The 24,590-nt window shown below is 34.3% G+C and overlaps 4 protein-coding genes across 5 annotated transcripts; 2 read left to right on the top strand and 2 right to left on the bottom strand.

Moving 5' to 3' along the window:
• Nucleotides 1-4,313: 4,313 nt before the first annotated feature.
• On the bottom strand, nucleotides 4,314-5,326 carry LOC117779483 (UPF0428 protein CG16865). 2 transcript variants are annotated; one of them, XM_034615691.1, is made up of 4 exons: nucleotides 5,206-5,326; nucleotides 4,992-5,146; nucleotides 4,608-4,937; nucleotides 4,314-4,554 (listed from the first exon to the last, which is right to left on the bottom strand). In XM_034615691.1, the coding sequence occupies exons 1-4, from the start codon at nucleotides 5,324-5,326 to the stop codon at nucleotides 4,399-4,401; spliced, it is 762 nt and encodes a 253-aa protein (XP_034471582.1). In that variant the 3' UTR covers nucleotides 4,314-4,398. The 2 variants fall into 2 exon arrangements, with proteins under 2 accessions (XP_034471582.1, XP_034471583.1); XM_034615692.1 differs by having other exon boundaries at nucleotides 5,199-5,309.
• A 1,854-nt stretch (nucleotides 5,327-7,180) lies between these two features.
• On the top strand, nucleotides 7,181-8,272 carry LOC117781300 (tRNA-specific adenosine deaminase 1). The gene is made up of 2 exons (XM_034618051.1): nucleotides 7,181-7,745; nucleotides 7,831-8,272. Exons 1-2 carry the CDS (start codon nucleotides 7,582-7,584, stop codon nucleotides 8,270-8,272), a joined length of 606 nt encoding a protein of 201 aa, XP_034473942.1. The 5' UTR covers nucleotides 7,181-7,581.
• An 83-nt stretch (nucleotides 8,273-8,355) lies between these two features.
• On the top strand, nucleotides 8,356-9,711 carry LOC117779659 (C-type lectin 37Db-like). The gene is made up of 2 exons (XM_034615925.1): nucleotides 8,356-8,961; nucleotides 9,026-9,711. The coding sequence occupies exons 1-2, from the start codon at nucleotides 8,895-8,897 to the stop codon at nucleotides 9,520-9,522; spliced, it is 564 nt and encodes a 187-aa protein (XP_034471816.1). The 5' UTR covers nucleotides 8,356-8,894; the 3' UTR covers nucleotides 9,523-9,711.
• Nucleotides 9,712-10,109: 398 nt separating this feature from the next.
• On the bottom strand, nucleotides 10,110-18,656 carry LOC117779658 (carbonic anhydrase). The gene is made up of 3 exons (XM_034615924.1): nucleotides 18,436-18,656; nucleotides 11,162-11,320; nucleotides 10,110-11,095 (listed from the first exon to the last, which is right to left on the bottom strand). Exons 1-3 carry the CDS (start codon nucleotides 18,467-18,469, stop codon nucleotides 10,476-10,478), a joined length of 813 nt encoding a protein of 270 aa, XP_034471815.1. The 5' UTR covers nucleotides 18,470-18,656; the 3' UTR covers nucleotides 10,110-10,475.
• Nucleotides 18,657-24,590: the final 5,934 nt, after the last annotated feature.

Here is a 24,590-nt window from a genome sequence, read left to right as displayed (position 1 = left end):
ATTGTTCCATCAAACTAACTCAGTCTACTTGACCCTGTAGTAATTTATGGACGAACATTACTCCAAGCATAGTTCTACGTTTAGTAAGAGAGGGAAGATTGATTAAGCGAGGTCTTCTAGAGTATGAAGGCAGCTGAACTTCTGAGTTCCAGCTCAAGCCGCGAAGAGCAAATATTAAGAATTGTTTTTGAACCAATTCCATCCTGGCACGATGTGATTCGTATTAAGGGGACCAAATACATGACCCATACTCAAGAATCGGGCGAACAAGAGAAGTATATAAAAGCGTAGTAATACGTAGGTTGCCCTAAAAGTTTCCGGAAAATCATAGAAAAAACACAAATTTAATCGAAAAAATCACTTTATTGTTTTTCAAAATATTCGCCTTCAAGATCGATACACTTTTCCACTCCGAAGTCGGTATGTCAGAAACATGGATGGTCAAATTTTGCGGGATCCAACGACTGCAAATCTTCTTCACGCCTAAATGTTCATGTAAGATCGTTTGTATTTAACTTTTGCCAATGCCCATTGTTGCCTCTACCTCACGGTATGTCACATGCCGATCTGCCTCAATCATTTCTCTCACAGCTTCGATGTTTGGTGGAACAACAGCAGTTGATGGACGACCTTCACGAAATTCGTTACTAAGGCTAACACGTCCACGCTTGAATTCTGAAAACCAATCGTATACGGTGGTTTTGGATGGTGCTTCATCACCAAAAGCAGAATGAAGCCGATCGATGCACTGCTTTTGAGTAAGGCCACATTTAAAATCGTAAAAAATCATCGCATGAAAGTTTTCACGAGAAATTTCCATTTTTTCTCAAAATTGATTTTTTTAAAACGCTGTAAAAACGAAACTACTTGACGAATTTCTGATCTGTTAATGGTGTTTACCTTAAAAGATGTCAAACTTTACGAAAATAATAATGACGTCGCTTGCAAATGCCCCCTGGTGGTCGATTCCGGAAACTTTTAGGGGTACCCTCGTATAAGGCTCATCAAATTCCTTGGACCATCGCTTAATAAACCCAAGAACTCCCATTGCTTTATTGACTGCAACAGCAATATGTTTATCGAACTTCAGCTTATGATCTTGAATTATACCCAAATCATTTACTGAGCTTTTAAAGTCATTTTCGCAAGCATTCCAAGATAATGCCATTAAGTCAAATATGTCGAAAAAATCTGTAGAAAGTCATTACTTAACGTTTTGAGCTATTTAAATTTATCAAATTAGCTTGACACCAAAGAAACAGTGCGTTAAAGTCCGCTTGCAAAAACCTATCAGAGAAAGGTTTACTATAGGTTAAACAAAGCTTGACGTCATCCGCATACATGAGTGCACGTAAGTGAGATAGAACAGTTGTAAGATCGTTTATCAATAACGCAAATAGAAGTGGGCCAAGATGACTACCATGCGGTACTCCAGACGTAGCTTTGATGGATTTTGAAAATGAAGTTTTGAAACTAACTCTTTGCGTTCTGTTACTTAAATAATTGGATATCCAAGGAATACAATTATTCGGAAAGCCGAGAAGATCAAACTTATGAATTAGTAGTGTGTGATTTACAGAATCGAAAGCTTTACTAAAATCCGTATAAATAACGTCAGTTTGCATCTTTTTTTTTAACCCTTTAACAACAAGAGAAGTAAACTCAAGATGGTTAGTGGTTGTCGATCTACATCTCATAAGCCCATGCTGAGTAGGAGAGATAATAGATCCACATAAATGTTGAAAATGAGAAGTTATCACTGCGGACGGCAGTTCGCGCTAGTGACGAAAGCAGCACGAAGGGTGCGAAAGACGACTAGCAATATTTGCAGCTAATTTGGAAAATTGGCTATGACTGTTCGATCAGATCGAGTTACATACCAATCGAAAGGTTTAGTCCCTACTTACAAAATGGCATACTAAAACTGTTGCTAACTTCTACCTGGGCCATGAGATACGAGGGTGTAAGTGGGAGGGGATAAATTTCAATGATTGCAGCTAATGGGGATGTTGGGGCCTTTTGGTAAATTTTTTTATTTTTTAAAAATTCTAATTAAAAATACGCGTTGATTGTTACCTCGATCACCCGAATTCGACAACTAGTTCAAAAGATAATTAAATTTTAAATTTGAAAAGTCAGTTCATCTGTTTGTCTGTTTGTATCAAAGCGATAAAAAAAGCTTAGATGTAATGATGGGGATTTATTCCTTTTCGAAAATCTAGAAATGATTGTTTTACGACTTTAAAAAAAAAACTTAGTTTAGCGGAAAACCGCTATTTCCCTCTAAAATTGAAACTTAAACAGTTTCCAAACAATAAAAGCTACAGATATGTCCTACATATCGTTGGAAAGGTAGTTTTAGGCGTACTTTTAAAGTTTTTATCTAAAGTACTCAGGAAACATTTTACAGGTAAAATAAGGTTTTTTAGCTTACATTTTGGCGGTTTCCGACAAAAAGGGCTCTAACGATTTTTATAAAATCTGGGTATGTTTTAGAACGTAAAATTTCACACTTTTTTTGTATATGGAACATAACTTTTGGAAAAGAGGTTCAGAAGACATAGCCTATTTACTGAATTTATATATTATAATACGTATTAAGAGAGCACAGCAACAACAAGGCAGGCGTAGCAGCCAGAGCTTGAGATTGTAGCTGACACAAATAACCAGTGCTGAAATTCAACAAATAAATTTACATATTTTTCTATCTACCTGCATTAATGATAAAGTTACAATGTCCAAAGCAAAAGCAATTTCAAAAATTTCTGATATCATACAAAAAAAACCTCTACACGAGGTCAAAGTCTAGTGACGAGTTTTGTGACGAACAAAATAAAGTTAAATATGAAAATTTCAAATAAAAATATAAATAAATAAAAAAAAAATTGTTATGTACAATGCCAAATTTCAATTTTTTTTAAATTAATTTATATTTTTATTACAAGTTTGTATGTTAAACTGAATATTGCTCGTCACAAAATTGGATATCAGAAATTATGGGGCTAGAAATTGATTTCGTCACTAGACTTTTACCTCGTGTAGAGGTTTTTTTTGTGGAATTCTTTTCTTACATACAAACACGTTAGTGTGATCGGATTTTAGAATCAACAAATTTGCGTGGTGCCCGGGTTACAGAATATTTTTAAGATACAAATTGAGTGTGCGAATTAACAAGCTTAATTATTATTATTGAAATAGTAGATTAACTTATTATTGCGTTAAGGAAGTTTACTCAAGGAAAATATTAGAAGTGGTACTTTTTTCACGATTGAATACCGCGAGGCGCGGGTTGGTGAGCGATGCGAGCAGAGGGCGGAGCCCCCTATTGTTTTTATAAATGGGGAATTCCACCGCAGTCAAAAGCTTAAAATTGATCAAAAGCTCACATCTTGTTACATTTTCTTCCAGAGAGATTTTCAGTAAAGTACTTGTTTAAATAATTTACACATGTAGTAAAAACATACCGACTTAATCTTTGATTGAATAAAGTTTTTCTACAATTTCATTTCTTTTCTTAAAAATTGACTTCCAAAATAGAGTGTATCAGAAGTGCCACAGAAATCGAAACCAGCCGAAAACCAAGCAAAAATCAACTTTAGGAGATTTTAGGTGACACAGACCATAGCTTAAGATGATTTTTAAATCTTTATCATTTTGGCCGCAGATTTGATCAAGTTCACTAAAATAAAGCTTGTTATGCATACTTTTTGGAAAGGTCATTCAATTTCATAACTATCTGTATTAACACATTTCAATATTACAAAGGTTTTAATGCATGATTTTGAATTATACAAAATGTCTATAAAATCTGTAGTGCATTTTGTCATTCACTTGTAATGCACAAAACTGTACCGAGCAAGCGAGTCTTGAATATGTTAAATTTCCGCCATTATGTCCATTAAATAATGTCTTTGGACCTTTTTTTGGGTGTTCGTCAGCAGTATTGCTTACTCCGACTAAAAACGGTTAAATTCAGACTCATCAGCCCAGACAATTTCAATCAGCCCAGATATTTGGTTGTTGCAAGATATTACGCTTCTTACAAGGAATAATGTTTTTAGAGTCCCTAGTTTCTTTAATAATTGTTTATAATATGTACAGTTATAAAAGGGAATACATTCATTTTTAAGAAAAGTATAAGTAAAATACTTAACAGATTGTGATAATTCATTTTACTCAAAAAACACTGAAATTGTAGGCGTATACTCGTAAGACCTGCGAAACCAATATTAAATAAAGTATTTTTAAGCTCGTAAAAAACCCTTCGGTCAAGTTGCTCGACCCAGCCGGAACTACTTTGAAAAGTTAATGGATAAAATGTAGACTATCTATTTAGATTCTAAATTTTAGAAGGTGTATGTTTATTTGACATAATAAGGGGTGTTACGTGATAAGAAGTTATCTCTCCAGCAGAGTGCCCCGTTGTTTTTTTTGAGGTGGTTGTACTTCCTCAGATTTTGGCTTCACACCAAGATCAACCAGTTTGCCGCCTTTGCGTTGAAGTTGCTTCTCAATTATCCTCGCGTTGTTAGCGTAACTGTCCGCAATCTCGCGCTGAAATAAAACAAATTACTGGATGTCCACTATCCTGATAAACTTGACCTTACCGCCTCAATTTCATCCTCTTCTTCGTCGATAGTGGATACTGTAACAGAGCTAAACTTGCCCATATTTTTTGTATGACGCGTGACCATTACCTTTTTACCACTGGCGTCAACTATACCCGAATCATCTACACTTGCAGTAGCAGTGATTGGCGGCCCGCTTGTGGCAATACTCGGAACACTTCGAGTATTTATATTACTTTTTGTCCCCACTGCCAGGAGCTGGGCCAAAGGTTGCTCGCCCTTGTTCCGCACCAGCGCGTTGTTCATTATGAAGGTAACTTGGGAGTCGCTACTGTGCCGATAGTATAATGGTAGACTGCAGCTACGACACTGTAATTGACAAAGATAGTCAAAGATTCATCAGTACTTCAAAGACCCCCATACCTTATAACGATACTGCCTCTCAATACCCTTGCCCTTACGGGAAATATATATCATGTTTGGGGCTGGGTTAAAGGTCAATTTGTTGGCATGGTCGTTGGCGTCGATAACTCGCGCATTGTCCAATTCGCGTAGCGGCAACTGATCTAATGTGCAATCTAACGGAGAAATGATTTTATTAATATATATTTACATTTTTATGGTACTTACTACACACCCAAAATCAGTGACATTTTGCCACACAGGCAGTAATATATATTTAACGGCTTCTCCTCATTGTATTCCTCTTGATCTTTTGTGTCAGAACAAACAATACTGCGCGAAACTACCTTCGGCATATTTAAATGGATAAATTACGAATATATTTAATTTCTGCAGTGAATTGTTTCTATTGCGACGCGTCGCGACGTTGCCACTTGTCAGAAAAAAATTACAGTTCATTTTAACGTCTGGCAAGATTAAAAATTGATCTAGGTCATATTTAATTTTTTTTTTCTCTCTTTGAATATTTCTTTAAGGTGTTAGAACTTTGAAAATTTGTACAATATCTTTTGTTAAATTTCGGGACTAGTTTAAATTTAATTATTGGTAATTATCTATAATACGGTTCTTATCTCAAAAAAAAAAAAAAAAAAAACCATAAAATAAAAATTAGATTGGGGACTCACTTGGTTTATTTTTAAAAAATCTTTGAAATTTTCATACAAAATTAAACTTTGCATGGTTGTATTGTGCAATTTGTCACTACTTTGTCCGTTTACCAACACTGCTTTTGTAAGCGAATCTGGTTAAGTACCTAATTTTGACGCGCCCGATTTATAGCCGTTTTCTATATATAGACTAATCTTAAATTAAGTCTTATGACTAAAAGTTTAATATTTTGGGCTTAAAGTCCCGTATCGAGTAGCCGAGAAGCGGTGTTATAGGTCTAAACTCCATACAAAATTTTTGGTGCCGTATAGAGAACAATTTGACAACTATTCCATAAATAGCTTTCCGCTTGCGGAAATTTCTACTCGAAACTGTCCTTCTTTGTTACATTTTTGGACCGATTTAAATTGAATAAGGTCTTATAAGTAGAAGTTTAATATTTTGATACATATTGGGAATAAGTTATAATCAAAAATGGGTTTAAGTCCGTGAGCTGGAAAAAAAGTCGACTAAAATATCGATTCATCTATAATTTCGGATTTTTGAAATCATCGATGATTTTTAAAACATCGACATCGATGATTTTTTTATTTTGCAAGCGTGCATTTTATAAGGCGTTATTTGATTTTAAAAGCGTCAATTCATTGCTGAAGAAGTTTAGAAAAGCTATAGTTTGGTGGTGGTGTTCAGAGATTGTGGAAGTCAAGGACAGACATTAATGAAAATCCATTAATTTTATTGTCATATAATATTTATATACATATTTTTATGTGTAATTGAAATGACGCCAATAAAAAAATATCGATGTTTAATGTTTTGATGTTTTTGGTTTAAAAAATTAAATCATCGGTTTGCCGAGACATCGATGATTCTCCAGTTCGTTTTTAGTTACGACATAACTATTAAAACAAGTTGGCAGCGCTGCATTTGTAAATCAGCTGTGCCGTCCAGTGCTGCCCTATCATCCTTTTTTTGTCCCTTTTCAAAATGAATTTGCCTAAACTTTTCTGAGACATCCCCTATCCGGAATCCTGTTCTTTTTTAATTTTAATATATTTATATATAAAATAATATATTAAATATATATTTTTTTAAATATTTATTTAATACTACAAAAAAAATAAGTGAGTGGCATCCATGTTAAGGTTGACTCGATTCACGTGTAAAGGAATCAAATAAAAAAAAAACGATTGCAGTAACGACTACTACAAATCTCCGTGTTTTTTTTTTTTTTTTTTTTTAGCTGGTTTTAAGATGACTACAAGTATTGAAAAACACTTAAATCATATATTTTCTTTGCATTGGGTGTTTACTGTTTGTTTATTTTATTAATATAGATTATTTATATACCTCTCTTCTAATTTTATAATTTTTAACAGTTGAAAATTGACAAAACTATAAAAAACTTTAAGCTTTGAGATTTGTCCTGTTTTTCTGTCTCTTTTTAAAATATTTGTCCTATTTTTGTTCTTTTTTCGGAGTCCGTCTATCCTGTTTTTCTCACAGAGTTATGGCAGCACTGGCGCCTTCTAGCTTCGGTCGGTACTAAAACCAATTGGATAGCTTATTTTCAGCTATTTTTCGGATACTTTCTAAACAGAAATAGCTATTTTTTCCTCAAAAAAAGTTGGCAACACTGATTTTTAATGTGCTCTCAAACATGTTTATACAGTTCCTTAAGTTGCTTTAAATGAAAGCAAGTTACTTCAAACCACCTTTTTAAACACTGCTGTAATTCGCTTTATTGCTAACATTAATCGCTTTAAAATGTACCACAATAACAGCTGTTTGTCAAATATGTACAACTACTAATAGACATTAAGAACATCGATGTTTCAAACATTTAATTAAAGAGAAAATCATTTCGCAACTAAAGGCACTTCACAGATATATTGTACGAAAACCCGATTTTAGTTAAATCAGGTTAAGCTGGTCTATAAACATGGTAATACTGACAGTACAACAGATTGCAGAACTATGTTACAACAAGTTCCGCGACTTACCAAAAACAGGGAAACCAACAAACAGTCAATGGACAGTATTAGCCGGTATAGTACAATACGATAGACGATCACAAACTAGTAAGGTGGTATCCCTTGCTACAGGGTGAGTATTATTTTAATAAGAATAATGTTTATTTCTGCATATGTACACATTATAAGACTAATGGTTTTTAAATATATGTATTTAGAACCAAGTGCATTGGTCGTAGTAGACTATGTAAAAATGGATTCGTTTTGAATGATTCCCATGCTGAGGTGCTGGCGCGACGAGGTTTTCTTCGATATTTATATCATGAGTTGTTAGAGGCAGCCACAAGGAACCAACAAGATAAAGAGGATGCCATCTTTAGTTGGGATCCCGAATCGGGTTGTTTTGTGCTTAATAAGCACTTGGACTTTCACTTCCTTAGCACGCAAACACCTTGCGGAGATGCGTGCATTCAGGAAGAAGCAGACGAATCGCTGCCAAAGAGACAGCGACTGTGTCAAGACGAGCATGAAGATGCATCTGAAGCTGGCTTACCATTAATTTCCAGCAATGCAGTTTATACCGGCGCCAAATTGATAAACCGGAATGATATGTCTCTGGATGATATGCTACAAACACCGATGGCACTCTGCGCACACTAATCGCTGCAGTTGTGCAGACTGGTGTTCGCAGCTGCTGAACAAGTTCAGCCAATCACTTGATGAATGCCTGCAGCGTGCAAGAAAAAACTGCATACTCCACAGGCCGCATGTGCAATAAGTAAATATAAGTTTCTGGAAAACTTTCTTCACTTGCTACACTGCAGCAAAGAGTTACGTGAAAAGCTACAGCTGCAATTGCCGGCTCTCGACAGATTGACTTATGCAAAGTGCAAATCCATGGCTGAAAATTATCAGTTGACCTGGCAAAAATTAAAATCTGACTACTTCCAGCAATGGACATCTAAGCCAATGAATCTGCTGGAGTTTACCAAAAGGTAGCGTGATCGAGGATTTTAGTTTCCGTATGAATATGAAAGAAATTATGAATAAGTGTGATTTAATTTCCACCATGGTTAGTTTTGTATAATTGTCGATATTTGTTTATTAATAACATTCACTTGAGGTTTTTGCACTGGTTTACATATATAGCATATGTGTCATACAATTTGTGAAATCCAATCCAATATGTATGCTAATATATAGCTAGCTCTCTGTGTACAACTAATAGCATTTGATTTGTAAAGCTTGAATCGATCACTACTTAAATTGAACAGGAGAAAAAATGTTTCGTTATATAGTTGGTGCTTTTCTGTTGATTCAAGTTCTAATGCAATTGGCACTGGTCGAAAGTAAGAAATATTTTATATCAGTACAAAATCTAAACTATATTTAAATTTATTAATTCCTCCACAGGCACTGATTATAGCACTAGGGTAGAGTACAAACAAGTTAATACTGTGCCGAAAAGCTTGCATGATAAAGTGCTTCCTTTTAAGCTGATCGGCCGAAAGTTTTATTACATCGAAAGTAAAAAACACAATTACAATTGGTTCCAAGCTGCTCAGGAATGTCGTAATCGGAGTGGCAATCTAATAAATTTGACTACGGATAGTGAACGGAAATTAATAGGTTTGAGTCTCGATAAAAGTAAAAAGTATTGGTTGGACCTGAGCAATCTTGGGCAGAATGAATATTTTTCGATTGCAACGGGATCAAAATATGCATATGCGAAATGGTTTAATGAAGATGTTCAAAGCTCCGTTAACAATGTGGAGAAAAACCGTAATTGTGTGTTATTAGTAAATGATTATCAGGATGGTTTCGTTATGAAGAAGACCGATTGCTTCGAAAGAGCTAGCTTTATATGTCAACTCTCCTCGCCTCAAACAATTTCTTTTTTGATCTGGTAACTTGCATTCTTTTCATGCAGGTATAGAATATGCTTTAAAAATTAACAAATAAAGAATATCAAATTATACTATGTGTATAGTATTTTGCTCGGCAGTGAATCACTTACGCCGATAGGCTCAGCTTAAAATAAAACTTCTCTGTAAACACACTTTACAAAAACATATTACAATAAAGAAAATTTCCAAATACTATAAAAATCATTTGAATAAGTCCAGGAAGACTTTCCAAATTAGGACACACATTATTATTGATAAAATGAATTTATACCCAATTATAAAAATAATCCGTTATAATGATTTTAATAATGTATTGAAAAAGCTTTTAAAAAATTAAGTCGAAATATTTGAAGAAAATACATAGGTTGTATCTTTGATAACTGATTTCGTCTTCTTTTAAAATTATCCCAGCGATTCAATAAGTTTTGAAATGCGCAATGTAATGTGCTTTATATAAACTAATGATATAGAACTTGAGAACCGCGTTAAAAATAGAAGTTGGTGTGGAAAACAGACAGCTTGACTCATATCGATCACGTAAGACTTATGTAATCCAGTCTGTCCCGCAATTAATTCAGAGAGTCGACAACTTGTTTGTTTTCAATATGCAACATCTAAACGTAATATATTTTGGTTTTGTAATACCATAAAGTGTAACACACATTAATCTAATTGTCATTTAGCAATTGTTTAACAAACAAACGTAGATATACAGATACAAGATACAATTTACACATATACAAGCAGATACTTATTAAAGAGGTACAAGTGTTTGTTATAAAGTTATAAGAACTAAAACGAGACTAACAATTGGATCTTCAGCTGCTGCTCTGACTAAGATAAAATCAAAGCAACTTCATCCCATCCATTCCTACAGTGCACGCTGTAATTATTCTAAGCATACGACTCAAATCCAATGACTTTTGACTATCCTTTATATCCAACTAGTCCGTAGTTTAGTGTCCACCAATTTCGCGAAGTTCACGCTTTCCCAGAGGCAGAGGCGGACGGAAGTTGTTGATGACCTTGCCATTGAACTCGTTGCAGGGACACTCCTCCTTGACATCGTAGGCATTGAGATTGCGCATGGCATTGAGTTGATCGTCAGATACCTGGATAGGTGTCTTGAACACAATCCAAATGACACACTCCGAGCAGGGTGGAGTTGTCAGGGAACCCTCATATGTCCAGTAGGTATGCACATCGGGCAGGAGCTCGCCAGGATCACAGCCCTGCGGCAGTGTGACGCGATCGCCCTTGTGCAGCACAAACTGAAGCAGGCTGCTCACCTTATCCAGCTCCGCATGATGATCCCCAGGCTGCAGGAATACGCCCAACACGGCCAGGCCATCGGGTGCGGCGGCTGCCTCGCCGAAAGACTTGTACTTGGTGGTATTCCAGTGCACCAGATGCAGTTCACCGGCATAGGAGACGCCGTCAACTGTGTGCTCCGAACCTTTGGAGTCTGTGCATCCCCAGTGGCAATGGAACTGTTCCAGCTTAAAGATCTGATTTCCCAAAGGACCGCCAGTCAGCTCAGAATTGGCGCCATTTACATCCACGCGCCAGCAATAGCCTGTAATTGATATAACCATAGAGAATAAGCACTGACATTCAACTACCAGACATCAATTTAGTCTACCCGGATTGACCAGACTCTTTGTATCCTCTGGCACGTACTTCCATTTGAGCGGTGCGACTTTAAGATCGCTGCCCTTCGTGGCGCTGGAGGGCGTGATATCCACGGGCGACTGACGATGGCCGGATGCCTGCGGATAGTCCTTGGCCCAGTGAGCGGGTCCTAAAAGCATACAAAGTTAACAAACTCTTATTAAACAGTAATTTAACTAAAAGCTATTCGATTGCACTACAAATCCCTTGGAAAACTTCTTATACTCTCCAGAATCTATAATAACTAATCACTTTCCTGCTTTGGGTTTACTCATGTCTTCTAATTACTTTCCTGTTTCTCAAGTCGTCTGTCATTTGAGGTCTATTAATAAAAACCGATTTGTCATAAAACAAAGCAAAGTTACTAAAACAAACGACAACTCCTCAAGATTATTTACACAGTTTTAGGAGTGACACGTCGCTTATCAAAAATTATTTGTTTATTAATTGTTTAGATTTTCAATGGAAAAAGTTTTGAGCCAAATAACAAGATTTTGTTCGACTTGCGAACTGCTTTCAAGAGTCCCAAGGTTTTTGTTCGAAACTTGCTTCAATTTTAAAGAAAACAAATATTTAAGTTTGAAAATTTTTTTTTCAAGCTTAATTTGTTTGTGGTGTACTAAAACCAAAACAACATATAAAATTAAAATAACTTTTAAAATTTTATAAATTATTGGCAAATTAAAAAAATTTGTAATGTTTTGTAAAATGTTTTTGTGGTAATTAACGTTATCTATTAGTATTATATATTATCCAACTGAATCACATCAATATCGGACAAGTAGAACAGCAGTTATGGCGATTTAATGTTAAATACATGTAATTTTTTTTTAAAGTACGTTTATATATATTAAAATAAGTAACGGGTATCCTATGGTCGGGATCTCGCTGGCTGCTTTATGTTTTGAAGCAAAGTCAGTGCAGTAATCTTTTTTTTAACCGATTTAGATAAAATTGTGTATTTAAATCGGATAATGTTTATCTTATAGCCAGGAAATCGAGTTATGTAAGTTTTATATGTCATGTGGTATTACGACTATCTGATAGCGCTTGCTCTTTTAAACTTGTTCTTAAGTCTATGGATATGATAATATAAAAGCTTAAAAGTGTTTTAATGCCATTGCAAATATTCAATAAAGAACTTTTAATTTTGAAACCGACAATAGAAGCATTTTATCTAGTCAAACGGCTGTGTAAGCAATATTTTGTTTTTGTTGTTGTTGCTGTTGTTGTTTGTGTTGCTTGCTGCATTTGCGATTTTATAAATTATTGTTGTGTGCGGCTGCAGCAATAGTAGCAAAAACAACAACAACCGCAAGAACAAATAGTAGCAAATATTTACTGCGGGCATAGCGTCACGTGCCGGGCTACAGAATCAGTCAAGAGAAGAGTCATGTGATTGGATCGTCGCACTGACGCACGCATGAGATAAACCGCAAAGAAGCAACCCAGCACATGTGGTGGGCTTAAGGAGTTAAAAGGCGTTACGAATTGTGGCCTACAAACAACTATCTTACGAATGTTATGGTTGCACCTACCTTATCTATCTATCTATTTAGTCTCTGACACATGATAAATCATTCGAACCGAAGCTTCGGTCTTTAGGTGTCTTTTGGGTATTTATTGTCTGTGATTTTAGAGCCCACTGAAGCCGATAAAATAAATAAATACCGCAGCAAGTCATGTGCAATGCATTTTCCTTATCAAAGCCTGTGTCTTTCTTATCCCCCCCTCTTCCTTTCTTTTTTAGTAATTATGTAATTAAGTGAGAGACTGTCAATCTTACCAAAGAATTATTGACTTGTGCAGGTAATTTTCGCATGTGACCAACAAATTGACGTAGTCAATAAATACTTTGGTAAATCAAGCAATTGCCTTACGTATACAAATAGCACGAATACGCCATGTTTGACCGTAGCTAAAGCTGTATTCGCTCGATCCTTATATAATTAAACGAGTATGTTCAAATTTTCAACCAGTAAATCTGATGATTTATAATAATATTTTGCCAGCTTATTAAGTTTATGAAGCTGTCATTTTTTGCAGCTACTTTGTTTGCTTTTCATTTATTCATTTTTATCACATTTATTTACTGCGCTATTTGTTTTTTCAGACTACAGTCGCTGTCAAATATTATTCACAGTTTGTAGCTGACATTTTTTTGAGGATTCTAAAGATCAACCCACGATGTTCGTTAAGCAGATAAAAATTGTTAAGTAAATGCAGCAGGCTGAAGCAAATAATTTTAAAATACCGACAATTAAGTACTTTATATAAGACAGATACATTCTGCTTGCTGTAAATTTCTTCTGTATTATGTTCTGAAATCTCTTTTCCGTTTTACATTTCTGTGAAATTCTTCAACTTTAGTTTAATGCCATGAATTACAAATTTATTTATAATAGGGAAACTTATATAACGTGAGGTATTAGAATAATTGGAAAATACAAGTTATGTAATCCAAAACGCTTATGCAAAGTAACTGCAAAGTAACAATTACGATAAAATTTAAATACTAAAAAAAATACTCAGAAGATATATGGAGAAACTTGAACAATTAAATATTTACTTTAAATAAGTATTATACATATAACTGTCAGCAATATTTAAACATATTGCGACTGCACATGCTCTATAAACAATTTCAACACTAAGCACTTTTATTAGAGAAGAAAGACTCTCACCGCTTAACAACAGATCCGTCACGAAAATTGGGATAAAATTCAAATGGATTTTTAATTCAGTTACTGCAAGTAAAAAACCGATTCTTAATATGGTATTCTCAATGCATTATACTATATACCATATATATAGTAAACAGTTGAACAGACGCACAAACAACAGCTTGTTAAATGAGAAAACTTGTTTTCTGCTTATTTTTCCAGTCACCAGGAAATAAGTCACAGCTAACTTAAAACTTTCATTAGAATTTATGCAACATTTCTCATTTATTCAATCCCGTTTCTATTTCAAAACTAATTAAACGCAAATATATTGACTTGGAAATACCCTGTTTGCAGGGTCTCAAATTAGTGCAATAAATATATTAGTATTAAGAAATGTAATGTCTTACTCGTAGCTTTATGCACATCATAATAAAAAATCTTCATGAGGCAAAAATCTTCTCTGAATTCAATGTCTTAAAACTGCACATTTTAATTGTTCTTGAAGGCATTTTAATGAGTAGAGGGTATATTGTCCGAATTATTATAACAGATCATGTGTCATCCATTAAGATTTACAAATAAAAAGTTCGAGCTATAAAACAAACTGAACAAACAAATTGTTACGACGAATCTTGAAGCTTTCCATTAGCATTTACGAGTTTACGATTTAAAGCGAGCCTTGCATGATAATAACTAATAGATAGTTTACTATATAAGAATTTATATAACCTGATGAGTCTCATCATGAGATTGTTGCGTGCCTTTTTTTTGCGAACGAGCGTAAGGAAGTGCATGCTAATTGGGCCTTCAGATGTACAATGAACTGATACGAAAATGAAATACTCAAGTCGGGATATTCTTTCGTAAGTCAAGTCATGTTTCATACTTTTATAGTATATTCGAGCTTATGTATATGAATAACAGATATAACTGGCATTAGTCAACCGAGCCTACAACCCTCTTACATAATGCCATCGACAGACATTAGGAAGCCCCAACAATGTCTTAAGCTGGTTCCCAGCGGATACGGGTATCTAACGACCCATGGCTATTACAATTAAGATACAACCCTCTCTCATACCCTTTTGGTCAGTTATCATTGGTAATTATTTGTTTGCATGCGAATATTTTAGTCTAAGGCCAGGAATATTATTATTGAATTTCCATAAACACCAAATGAAATAAATAAACTGTTGCAAAACCTAAATATATTGTAAATTCAACCAATTTGTCACGTACGAAAACACAATTTTATTTTGTGCTTGAATTGCTAATCTGAAGAGAACGTTTTTCAAAACATAAATTTGAATGTTTTTCTCATTTTGAAGCATGTTTTCTTAAAAATTATTGGGGTATTTTTATCATCATCTACAATTTATATATTAATATCATCAAAATAGAATTTTCTCACACCTCTAAAGACTTTGATCAGCTATCAAATGATTCACAGCAAGGAATATGGGAATATAGTACTCATAAATATATTCAATATTTATCTTGGCTGTGCAACAATATGTTTTATCTATAGGATTGCCTAAAGTGGCCGTGTTGAAATATATGGATACTATTTTGTAATGTGTAAAAGGCTATCAGACTATAGTTAGAAAAAATATCCATTTCAAATATGGTATACAGATATCAGAGGAAAATAATATATTATGATAAATATGATGATTCAGTTTGTTTTATCAATTTAAAGGGATTTGTGTACAAAGAAAATGAATCACTAATAAAAGAATTTAAACAATTTAGATAAAACTTAAGATAGTTGGGAACTCGAATTTTAAGCTGGTTAAGAATAGATTCGATATCTGTGAAAACCTCAAATAGAATTAACAATCGTGTTAATGAAATTTTAATATTTCATAGATATTTTTAATCAAAATAAAATTACGCTTGACTCATTTGATTAGAAATACTTAAAAATTTGAGTATAGGATTAAATTGCGTGAACATCGCGTAATACGTAATGATAAACAAAAAAATTGCCAATTTCCGTAGATAAGCAAAAGGTAAGGGGAATTAAGAGGTAACGTCTAATTGATAGGTAGTAAATAAATAATAATAATATTGAATACAAAATGTGCTTTATCAGCAACACGTCTTAAATGAAAATTGATTGATTCAGAAATAAAAAATAAACACGCGAGTTAAAATATAAAATTATAGTATAAGCGTGTCTTCAGGTTTGACAGGGGCATAGGTGTGTGAATAGAAATGATTTGATTAGAACAGATCACATAATCTTGTTGTACATTTAATATACCTACATATTTTTCTAAAAGTATATATAAGTACGAGTATATATTGTAAAACTCAATTTAGGTGTACTTATGCTTAATGTAAAAAGCACTCAGCTACTGAGTGGGCCATAAATAAGTGTATACTTGGGTGAAGTACTGATGATAAGACCCTAAGCATAATGGATAGAGGTGACGAACCCGCATTGGAAAGTTTCCATCGCAGACAAATCAAATCAATCAACGCAATCAGCTCCATTTTAACAAATCAAAACAAATTGCCAAAAATTTCGAGTCGATTTGGTAGATGCAAACATTCTTTTATGACAATTTGGGGTGTATATAATTTTATTGTACGATAAGTGAATATCATGTGACGTTAAATAACTCCAGGGTATGGGAGGAGACGGGCAGGGCCAGTGACAGTCAGACAGAACATTTGACAGGCTTTGAGCCATGACAAACTGTTGACTTTGGAACCGGTCTTTAATGCGTCCTTAAGAACCGAACATGCACTTGACCAGCGTAAATGAACTGCCTTCAAAAGCCCACATAAATAACAGACACAAGAGACGGTGAAAACGAAAACGAAAACCGTAAACAAACTAAATAAACTCATAAACGAAGGCAAAGTTAACTACTAACGAATATTTAATACACTTTAAATCTCTTTAAAATAAGCAGATTATAAGTAAAGCTTTTAACTAAGAGGTTATAAAACAGTAGTGAGCTCGAGAGTTGTAATCAATCTTGAAAAATTTCATTATTTTGAAGAAGTTTCGACTCAATGGTCCGATCCTAAGAACAAGATTTCCGTTCCAGGAACTTAGGACCCCTTAATTTCGATTCGAATTTTGGTTAAATTTTAATAACATTTCATTTTCTCAATTATTTGCCAGGTTTTTTCAACTTTTTTAAAAACCAAAATAAATTATTGGTTCACAGCCTTAATTTAAGCTCTTTTTATAACATTTTTCCTAATCTAAAGTAAAGTTTAATTTAAATCCCTTTGCAAATGTTTGTATGCTACTTATATTTTAATATATTCGAAATAACCTTTGCTAGAGTGTACAATAATGAGAACTCGGAACTGGTTTCTATATGATCGAGTCGTCTGACTCTCTGACTGGCTTAATGGGAAGCACCCGCAATAGTGGCTAGTGGAGATCACGAGACACAGCTCGTGCTAAGCCGCGATTGCTGGAATAGGTCTGCTCTCTTCACCTCTCCAGAGCTAAAGCTATACGATTTAATTATGGCTGTCGCATATTTATGAGCACCCGACAAACCGACGAACGTGCTCATGTCTCTATACAACTCTTTGGGTGTATGGGTGTGTACCGGTGTGTGTGTGTGTGTGTGTGTGTGTGTGTGTGTGTGTGTGCGAGTTTGTGGAGTGGCAATTCGATGATGCATGTAATTGAACGCGCCAAGCGTCATTTGGGGTTGATTCAATTAACAGCGAACTGGCTGCGAACTGGGAGATGGGAGTTGAAGCAACGATCGGTCGGTATTAACCAGTATGAACCCCAAAAATAAGGAACAAATTGTGTAGCAGCTGAGTAATCAATGATATAGCAATTACTTAAAATTTAGTCACTCTCTCTCTTTGTATCTCTGTCTCACTGCTTAACTGTCTCAGTGGGAAGATAATAACTCGGCTGACTTAAAAGCTTTTGTTTTTACACGTTTCTCAACAGCAATAATAAAGCGCTGACTCGCATTCTCGTATATATCTTATCGTTTGCAATTCATTAGAAGACCTCTGCCTGCAGCAACAAATGCCTATAGCGATGACGTATTTGATTCTTCAAACAAACAAGTACATCAATAAGAAAGTGTGTTATCTATTAGATAACATGATGAATATTCAATCAAGACTCAAAACTTGCATCAATTGATCAACAAACATTACAGCATGCACCACACAAGTGTTGTATGCAACAAACTGCACGTAGATCGCAGCTCTCCTCACAAATCGAACCTGTCTTATTTTTACTTTAAGAAATATTTCCACCAAAATCTAAGAGTTTATTCACACGCTGCGACTGCGTGACTTAATTTCTTGTTTGTAAACAAAACTTTAAGCCAAGCAAGAAATCACGAAGATGGAATACTCTTTGAACTGTCATACAGCTGTAGTGAGCCGACTTCATAAAACTTGGAGTTTGCTTAAAACATCTGTCAACATTCAGAAATAATTCAAGGAAACTTTTTTAGAATTTTCAACATCTTCTACAACACAAAATAAACACGACTACTTTAATTGAACGAAACGGTTTCTATAATTCTGTCGGGAAAACAGAGGGTATAAAAATCAATTGGAATCTGCAGCTTACCATTCTCTTCGGTATAACCCCAGTGATGGCTCATCTTAAGAATTGATCTTTGGTTGTCTATTAACCGTTTAGCACTTTTGTTGTTGCACTCGCGGCTTCTGGCGCGCGTGTGAATATCTTATAGAGTGTTACGGGTCGTTTTATAAAGACCCGGGAACTTGGATTGAGAATGGGAACGGGAATGGGAGCGCGTCTGTTTAGTTAGTCCGCTGGCCGTAGACTGCTCGACTCGGGGTAGCGTCGCTGACTTCGAAGCTGTTGCGCCAACTAAAAAGTATAAAAAAAAAAAATAAAGCAGACAAACACGCAACAGACAGAGAGCAAAAGAGCGCAAGAGCGAGTGGGAGAAAGAGAGAAAGACGAAAGAGAGCGCGTCAATTGAATAAAAAAATACATCGCGTTGAGTGAGCAGCAGCAAAATGAACTTAACTACAGTTGAACATCGCTCACGGCGGTAAAAAAAGACGGAGAGGTGCGGTTGGTTGGGTTTGACCACTGGCAGAGTGTTAAAAAAACTGTTGACAGTTCAATAGCTCACCCCCAATCCTCCGTCAACCCCTCCTTTCCAGTCAACGCACAGCGTTAATTGCCCTGTGCACTGTGGCGCAATACTTTGCGTATACGCAACGTTTAAAATTTTTTCAGACAAGCGATCGATAAATGTTAACTGTGCTGTTAACTGTCAAATATTAACTAGCTCTGTTAAGCAGAGTAACTTTAACAACTATGTTATTGTAAATGTAATTCTAAGGCGCAGAGGGGCCACAAAATTCACGAGAGTATAAATGACTAGTAATTTACTGCTGATCTTTAGTGCATTGTTTTAGACTCTGTACTAAAAAAGTATAAAGGGTCTATTAAGTTTTTCAAATACTTTTTTTGAGGGACTAAAATTATGAGCGCACTCACCATACATACATGTACTTAATCCTGTAATAAAAATATATAGTACTAAGCAGACATGCTTTACAAATCTCAAAGTAACTAAGAGCAGCGTAAAACAATTTTCCATAGTACTGAAAGCAACTTTCACATACAAATTATTAATTTAATTTAAATTTATTTTAAAAATGAACAAAAATGCAAAGGATACTATATTTATTTTTTTTTTTTTTACACAACAAAATTATAATTTTATTGCAATTACATGAATTTATCTCAACAGATTGCATTATTCTACAGATATGACCGAAATACTAATTTCTTCAGGAACACCAACTCCTTGTCCGTATGTTTCCAAAAGAAATTGTTATTCAATAATCTCTAAAATATATTTTAATCCTCTTTTGTTTTATTAATAAAGTAAGGTAAAATTAAAGAATACGTAACTAACATTTTGTTTTTTTCAAATTAAAATTGATTATAAATTTCATAATTTCAAACGGATTTAAAAAATATATAGCTGTAAAGCTATTGATTTAAATTTAATCTTGTGTATCGCACCCTTTAAGATGCTTTCGACAGTAGCGTGGACTGCCGTCTACAGTGATAAAATATTAATATTAGCTTTAAGAAAATGGAAACATAAAAAAATTTTAAAAACAAGCATGGAAGACTATATTTGGATCCCGACGTAATTATACCCGTTACATCGTTTTATGTGCTTACATTTTTTAACAATTTTATTACCCAATCCTCTAGCGAAAAAGTACGATATAAGAATATAATTAAACTAGATAACTTTAATTATCAAATAAAAAAAAAGTTTTTCTCTAAAAATTTGTGGGTGTGGTGGATTCACGCGATTTGCGTGATGAGGGGGCAAAAATTGGAAACAAAATTGATCTGCTTCACAGCCATAGAAGTCTGTGTGTCAAACTTGATGTACATTCAGACGGACATGGACACGATTGTATAAGGGACCAGTTCTATAGACGCTGTACAACGCTGCGTATGCGCAATTAATTTAAGCGTGCGAAATTGTATCTTCCAACTGTTTGTTTTCGACTCAATTGTATTGACTTATTTTTCAATTAAGTATAGCGACAATTTTATTTGCACTTTGCACAGTATTTTCTCTCTGCGACTCACGTGAGCTCCCGCCGTTAACTCCATTACATTTCCGTAAATCCAATTCCGCAAAATGGGAATTGAGGGAAGCATATTTGTTACATTCCGATATTTGTTTCAATTTTCCCAAACTTACGGTTGCCTTGATTCTTATCAATCTAAGCACTAACTTTAAGAAATACTTTAAGTCAGTTCCTAAAAAAGTTCCGGTCATGAACTCTCTCATGGACGCATATTTTGTTAACTAATCACTTTAGTTGATAAGGAATAATAAAGAAAACAGAATCTGTCTCTATTTGTACTTAATTCCAAATGCCTGCACTAGTGTTTATTTGTTTTTCATTTGTTTGTCAGGTTGTTTTTTTTTTTTTTTAGATAAACACGCGTGCTTAGTATCATTTTTAATTTAAACATCCAACGCGTTTGGGATTTTGGAATTATGATATATCAGAATTGTACACAATTATTATCTATTTTGGATTTTGGAATTATGATACATCAGAATTGTACACAATTATCTTCTAGCAAAGCTATAAATAAGAGTATATAACATAATCCAATTATGGTTTTTAGAGTCAAAAACATATCTTCTCCGATCTCTGACTGGAAATCTTTACAGCCAAAACAGAATAGAGATTAAGTTCATTAATTACAACTCCTATAAAATGAGTATATATAATAAAAACTTCTTAAGATACAGACGTGTGCGAAATAATAAGAACAGCATATGTGAAAACTTAGCTCTATAAAAAAATTGCCATAAAAACATTTTTATAATAAGTCTTAATACTATTATAATACTATATATATTAAGTTTTTATATCCAAAAAGAATGCATATCCTGTTTTGTCCTTATCTATTGTAATATCAACTTTGTTGTATTAAGTCGAAATTCTGCTGTGCGAAAAAATAAGATAGATGTTAATGGATTACCGACTCCTACATCAGTTTCAACAATTTATGGGTATACATTTAGGTCCGTAGATTAAATAGGAAGGATATCCACCAGTTTTCCGGATCATTTTGATACATCTGGCGTATGAAGATTATAATATTTTACCAAGTATTTTCTTCTTCTTGCCATAATTGGACCGTATTTTCTGTCCATAGCATCCCTGACTTATTTTTTAACATCCATCAATAGCAAATCTATTGGATGGGGTTGGGATATTGAGTCGTTTCCTTCATGTCATCAGATCTCTGTTATGCTTATCACACCAGATACTATACAAAATGCATAAAACCTGTAATTTTCAGTTAAATTTGTATTATATATTTTTATGTATCTCTCACTATATAGTTCTAGCAGGGACTAGGAATGGATTTTAGAACTTTGGTTTCTTGGTGAAAAATTCTTAAAATTGATCGATGACTACGAATATTGGTTACTTTTAGTTAGTTTTATATCTCTATGACTCATGTAATCTCCCACCAGTAACTTCATTCTATTAATTGTTTTAATACTTAAACAAAGGATATTCGAGTTCTAAAGTTTACTAAGTTATAATTTCCAAACTGAGTACGAAAATCTTAAAATGAAATTTTTCTGAGATTCTTTAATAAGTACGTTTTGGGTTTATTTCAAGACTGCAAAAGATCGAAACAAGTACAAGTGTGTCGTATTTTTCAATAGCGTTGCTGTTGTGTTTTGGGTCGGTGGTAAATGTGTTGAACCGTATGTGACGACGTTGATGTTCTGTTATGAGTTCTTTCTGTTGGCATGTAGCTCTGGGAATTTCCAGAGATACCATTATTGAGGTAGCCTTCTTTGCAGATGCACTTTCTGCATCTCTTTCACACAATCCATTTTCACAAATGCACATATCATCAATAGAAAATGTACATATTATATGTGGGCACAGATATCCCTACAGATAGTTGGTTAAAAATAGAACTTGACCCAAATTGGTTCTAATCGAACCACTATGTCATATAGATGTCATAGGACCGATCGGGCGAAATCCAAGTCTTAGTATGAAAATCTTTTTTGTTCATAGTAAGTACGGGGTCTCCGAAAGTAGAGTATGCTCGACTGTAGCAACGCGAGCGAACCGAACAGGGGGCAGAGCCCCCTAGATTTCTTTATAATTTAAGAAAAAATGTTTTTAAATATGAAAGAAATTCAACAAATAAATTTATATATTTCACTAAATGCCCGCATTAATGATAAAGTTAACAATGTCAAATGCAATTGAAAAATTTCTGATATCCCACAAAAAAACCTCTACAGGAGGTATAAGTCTAGTGACGAAAGCAATTTCAAGCCCCAAAATTTCTGATAACAAATGTTGTGACAAACAAAATTCAGTATAATATAAAAATTTAAAATAAAAATATATATTTTGTGTCATTATTTCGACTATGATGGATTGTATCGTCCAAGCTTAGCAATGAATGCGATTCAAAACTAATGTAATTTCTAGTTGTTTTTTAAATCTAACAAGAAACAAAGCTTCAATGTTATATAAAATCCCACAGAAAAAACCTCTACACGAGGTAAAAGTCTAGTGACGAAAGCAATTTCTAGCCCCAAAATTTCTGATATCCAATTTTATGACGAACAAAATTCAGTTTAATCTAAAATTTTAAATAAATATAAATTAATAAAAAAAGGCGAAAATTGGCATTGTGCACTGTGAGCAAAAAGGGTTTTGTACATAAAATTACTTTTGCGCAGTGCCGAATGCCAATTTTCGCCTTTTTATTAATTTATATTTTTATTTAAAATTTTAGATTAAACTGAATTTTGTTCGTCACAAAATTGATATCAGAAATTTTGGGGCTGAAATTGCTTTCGTCACTAGACTTTACCTCGTGTAGAGGTTTTTGTGGATATCAGAAATTTTGCAATTGCTTTTGCTTTTGACATTGTAACTTTATCATTAATGCAGGCAAATAGTAAAATATATAAATTTAGTTGTTGAACGTATTTCATATTTAAACAATTGTTGTTCTTTAATTATAAAGAAAAACTAGGGGGCTCCACCCCCTGCTCGCTTTGCTCGCGTTGCTACAGCCGAGCATACTCTACTGTGGGAGACCCCGTACTTACTATGAAAAAAAAAGTTTTTCATACTAATACTCGGATTTCGCCCGATCGGTCCTATGACAGATATATGATATAGTGGTTCGATTAGAACCAACTTTGGTCAGGATATACAAGTCTAACTTAAATGCATATTCTATTAGCTTGGAAACGATAAATATATATGATTTTCGACCGATAGAAAAATGTATTTATTCACTTAACAGATAATATCTTCCAAACCCCTCAACCAAAATTTATGTTTCATATACCAAAAAACGCGAAATTGTACGTATTATAGCATATTTAAATTTAATAGAAATCGTTAGAGCCGTTTTGTCAGAAATCGCCAAAATGTAAGCTAAAAAACTTTATTTCACCTGTAAAATGTTACCTGAGTGCTTTAGAACTTGAACCTGTTTCTACGTCCGACTGCGTGCTGTGGAAAATATTTCATGAATAAAATTCCTTGCTCATTCATCGCGTATTTTGATAAGCTTACAGCTCCGAGCTCTGCACCGATGTCGGTTCCTAAGACCACAGTCAAGACTTCAGTCCTAAGTCAGCCTTGATGACGATGGTCCAATGCAGCGCCGGCATTATCGACGTTGCGCTTGGAGGCTTTTTGGCATTTATCACCAGCACTTTACCCCTCACTTAACCCATTCCCAGCTGAGGTCCCAATTTCAATTTCAGCTCCAACCCAAGCTATAACTCCAGCTACAGCAGAGTGTTGTGCGTGTTTTCTTAATGGTTTTCTGCCTAATGTCTGGACGCTGTTGTGGGTGCCAAAGGTCTACAATTGATTTTGAATTAAATGCCCATTCAGACTCTGAATTTTGACTGGAAAGTAATCAAGCCGCAGAATCTACACTCAATAGGGAAATGCTCAATTCTCAATCAGTACAGATGTTTAATATGAAATGTTTGAATATTCGCCGAAAAATTAAGTATAAAAATTAATGGAACCACAATTTGATAAGAACAACCCATAAAAATACTTATTCTCGATCAAATATACGGGTCAAACTTCTTTCCGACAAGTAAAACCAATGCTCGAAAGTTATTAATGAATAAATTATAAGGAAACGAAAGATATACAATGTTTTCTCAATATTAA

This window comes from Drosophila innubila (genome assembly GCF_004354385.1).
Source record: "Drosophila innubila isolate TH190305 chromosome 2L unlocalized genomic scaffold, UK_Dinn_1.0 4_B_2L, whole genome shotgun sequence".
Taxonomy (NCBI): domain Eukaryota; kingdom Metazoa; phylum Arthropoda; class Insecta; order Diptera; family Drosophilidae; genus Drosophila; species Drosophila innubila.
This window is presented reverse-complemented; position numbering and strand designations above follow the sequence as displayed.